Below are 3,975 nucleotides of genomic sequence, written 5' to 3' on the forward strand. Positions count from 1 at the left end.
GAGGATCAATGCTTGAAAATCCTGGTGAGCATATTGAAAGCGTGAAAGCTTAACGGGAGAGAGCTCACGAGAGTTGGCGTCTCAGAGCACGGTGAACACCCACGAACACGGGGATATCAATCTCGCGGGGATGAAAACCTTGGGAGAGGTATACAAATGTCAGTTATTTCGAATATACGAGAAAGTAGAATTTCCCAATCAGGTGAGTTGAGGAGTTGGAACTGCGGGAAAGGTTGTACACAGTATACGCCTGTCCACCTCAACCCTATTTCGAAGCTCTGATCTCCAATGCGGTGTTCTCAACAGAGTCTTCGATCACGTGTGACCAATACAGAGAAACGTTTTTTTCAGCGACGGTTTTTTCAGCTTCAGCGACTGCTTGAAGCTGTTCGTCCGACTGTTTGCCACGGTATAAGCAGATCCTCACGAATTTGCTACGCTCCGTCGCCTGTTGGGTATTTTCGAGGTTTGTGGGTGATAACGACACAACCTGAAACTAAACGGCCGCTGGTCGGACCTGAGGAGTTGTTTGCTTCTCACCCTGACTTGCGCGCACCAGAGGTATGGTGCCATAATGCAGAACAGTCTTGGACAATCTTTAGTCGGGGAGTTATTCATATATTGCAAGAAACTATTGAAAGGAATACTACATCCAAAGCAAGAACGAGAACTCGTCGCCGATATAGTTCTATCATTCTAGATAGAAACCGCACTTGAGTTTCTGAGCGAGATCCACGGCGGGGCTTCGCAGGCTGTGAATCACAACCAGCCGAGAAGCATTGAATATCTGTGGCGCAGGATGCTCAATATTATCACGATGTCTTCGCTTCACTGCGATCAGTGTTGTGTTCAACTCGGTTTTTTCAATGATTCTTGTCATTCATGTCGATGGGGGGTATTTCTCTCCTGCCAACGGGTGTACATGAGTGTTCCTGTGTAGACGATCATTCAAATGACTGAGAAGCGTGTCGGCCCCACCAATGAAGCTCCCGCTGCTCAGGGGAATCTGCTTGCCAACCAATTCTCACTAAATACATCGCACGAAGGAGCCGGACATGAGCACCGTCTGGCTATGTTGAATAGGGGTGAGACTGAGTCATTCAAGCTATCTTGCTCGACATGTGTCTAGCACGGATCAGGATAGTTGGATGAATATACTTTGCTCTCAGGCGGCGTCAACCGTCGGAGGCGCACATTATTGCAGGAGGCTATGGACAGCATCACATCTTGTTTCCGGTTTGCATTTACTTGTGGATCGTCATCGAGTCCGCAAATGGGAAATAGTAGGATGGCACACCCTGCATGTGGGCGTGACGGAACTCCAGGTCGCCTGTCGGCTGATCAAGGTGAATCCAGCCTGACAACTGGTCATCGAGCACGAGCGGGAACTGCGTCCTCGACGGAGGGAAATTTGAACACTAATACGGATACTAGAGTGGATAGTTATCCAGCGACAATCTCGTCTGCATCCATTCTTGGGAAAGGGATACCGCACCAGAAAGGAAGAATATTGCGTAGTCGTCGTTTCAATCGCATCTATGATATGCCGAGAGATGCCGCTGTGTTAGGAACAGGTAGACTCGCATGTATGAGATATATCTCCACCTCCTTGATTGCTTCGCTCAGGTCTTTCGGGATCCGTTAAAGTAGCAAGGCGGAGGTCAGATGGTCAGAGGGTAGCCGTGAAAGTGTTGAGTACTCGTGGTCTACCTACCGATAAAGTTGACGAGATCGTGACAGAAGTGAAGATCTATTTGCGGCTCGATCATCCAAATATTTGCCGACTGCTCGAAGTAGGTTCTCCGCACTTTATTGGCACCAGCTTGATGCTCAGGTTTACGATGAAAGTGCAGTCAGTGGGAACGTTTACTTGGTGATGGAGTTATGCAGTGGACGAGAACTGTACGACAGATTGGCAATGCGCAAGCGCTTCTCAGAACGTGATGCAAGTGAAGTGGTAGGACAATGGGATATGTCACGGATCTCTTGGTGATTGCATTCGTTCATCATTGCAGTTGGATTTGGATAGGTTCGACAAATGGTACTTGCGGTTAACTACTGTCATAACCAGAATATTTGTCATCGTGATTTAAAACTTGAGAACTTCGTCTACGCTGATATGAGCGAGAAGTCACGCTTGAAGCTGATCGATTTTGGCTTGTCCAAGATTTTCTCAAGAGGTGTTCCTATGACCGCGATCACAGGTGAGTTCATTCCCGTGGATCCTATATCAGTGAGCTGACTCCTTACCTTTCAAAATTATGCGAATGCGATGATATAATACATAGAGAATAAATGTTGCTGTTCACTCTGATATGTCGATCTGTAAGCCACTTGAGCCATCACTCTCTCTAGGAACGGTATACTATGTTGCGCCAGAGGTGATGACCGGCAAGTATGATTATTCTTGTGATATGTGGTCCATCGGAGTCATGACATATATGTTACTAGCCGGAGTCCCTCCATTCGATGGTGATACAGACAAGGAGATTCTAAGGAAGATCGCGAAGGGAACGTGAGTGGCTCGACGGCTGGGATATCATTGCTCTTCGATGGTTCGTTGTGCATCGTAGGTATTCTTTCTCTGGTCCATCCTGGGATTTCATCTCTGCTTCTGCCCGGGATTTTATTACTAACCTCCTGAAGAAGGATCCTTCTCATCGTCTTTCAGCGAGTAGGGCTCTGAACCACCCCTGGCTCTTGCGATATGGGAATGAGGATGGAGCATGGACAACATCAGGTACATCTGATGTCCCGCACCGCACAAGATAAACTGTGTGCGAAGCAGCCCCGTTTCAAGGTACACTAGATCCAAGTGTAACGTGCCCTGCTGTGGTGAAATCTATGCGTGACTTCGCCCAGTCCAACGTCTTGAAGCGAGCTGCCATTGGACTCATGGCTTACTCGACAACATACAATACGGATTTGGAAGCTATTGCTAAGGAGTTTCAGGTATGACAGCTTTCAGGATTATTGGACCCAGAGTTGAACGAACTCTGCACTCTGCACGTTCAATGCTTCCTTAAGGCCTTTTCAGTAATGCTTCCGCACAGGCGCTCGATGTTCGTGCAACGGGGACTATTTCTGTGCAAGATTTGATGGCGGTACTTCAGCATCATTTGAACGTGGATCAGAGCGAAGCTAGATTCATATCTGAGAGAATCGATGCTGGACAAGGTGGCGAAGTAGTTTTGAATCATGTCTGGGACTTTCTAGGAGTCTGGGAAATCGCAGATTCACTATTCTGAGTTCCTGGCCGCGGCAATGTCTGCGCGCATGGTGATTCACGAGAAGCAGATAAGGGAGATGTTTGCAAGAATGGATACTGATGCCACTGGGAAGATTACTGCTGATAATCTACGCGAAGTACGTAGATCTATGCCTCGTTGGCCTCCTAAGGATCAGCAGCTCAGGTCATGCCAGTCAATTGCAGGTACTTGGCGAATCTTACGACGGTACTCCTGTGGAGGAGATAATTGCTGAGTGTGACCGAAATGGCGACGGGTCACTCGATTGGTAGGACCAGACCTGTGGTTCGATATGTTTCTCCTCACATATCTAGGCACGAGTTCGAGGCCGTACTGCTTGATCGTGTGACACATAATGATCAGACAGTGAAGGTCACTAGACCTCCTGGTGGAGAATCGGGACCCGTTGATGGAGGATATGATCCCCTCTGGGAAAAGATTACAGGCCAGAAGACATCGCCACCTAGCACGTCGCGAGATTCCACCGTTGAAGCTAGAACTCGTAGCGAAGGGGCTGATCATGTCTCAGTGGAGAAGAGCAACACGCGGCGTTCGCGGTGGGCAGATGTTTCACCATACAGCGATCCAATGCATGTTTTCACCTCGTAGTTTCGATTGGGAGCAACTGGCTGAACTTGGTCGGAAGCTTGTGTTCGATCGTAGTGCTAACGAAGTCCCAGCCAAGCGGCGGGTGCACTCTGTGACATGAGGTACATCAGACACATCA

The 3,975-nt window shown here is 48.4% G+C and overlaps 1 protein-coding gene across 1 annotated transcript; it reads left to right on the forward strand.

Moving 5' to 3' along the window:
- Positions 1-981: 981 nt before the first annotated feature.
- Pmar_PMAR011385 (calcium-dependent protein kinase, putative) lies at positions 982-3,943 on the forward strand (the record flags this gene model as incomplete). The annotated part of the gene is made up of 14 exons (XM_002781055.1): positions 982-1,085; positions 1,170-1,283; positions 1,326-1,574; positions 1,627-1,793; positions 1,835-1,957; positions 2,030-2,204; positions 2,356-2,515; positions 2,574-2,740; positions 2,810-2,952; positions 3,054-3,185; positions 3,235-3,366; positions 3,434-3,516; positions 3,563-3,805; positions 3,858-3,943. Coding segments are annotated over 14 exons (2,077 nt in total), but the record flags the coding sequence as incomplete, so codon positions are not given.
- Positions 3,944-3,975: the final 32 nt, after the last annotated feature.

This window comes from Perkinsus marinus, assembly GCF_000006405.1.
Source record: "Perkinsus marinus ATCC 50983 genomic scaffold scf_1104296943640, whole genome shotgun sequence".
NCBI classification, from domain to species: Eukaryota; Perkinsozoa; order Perkinsida; family Perkinsidae; genus Perkinsus; species Perkinsus marinus.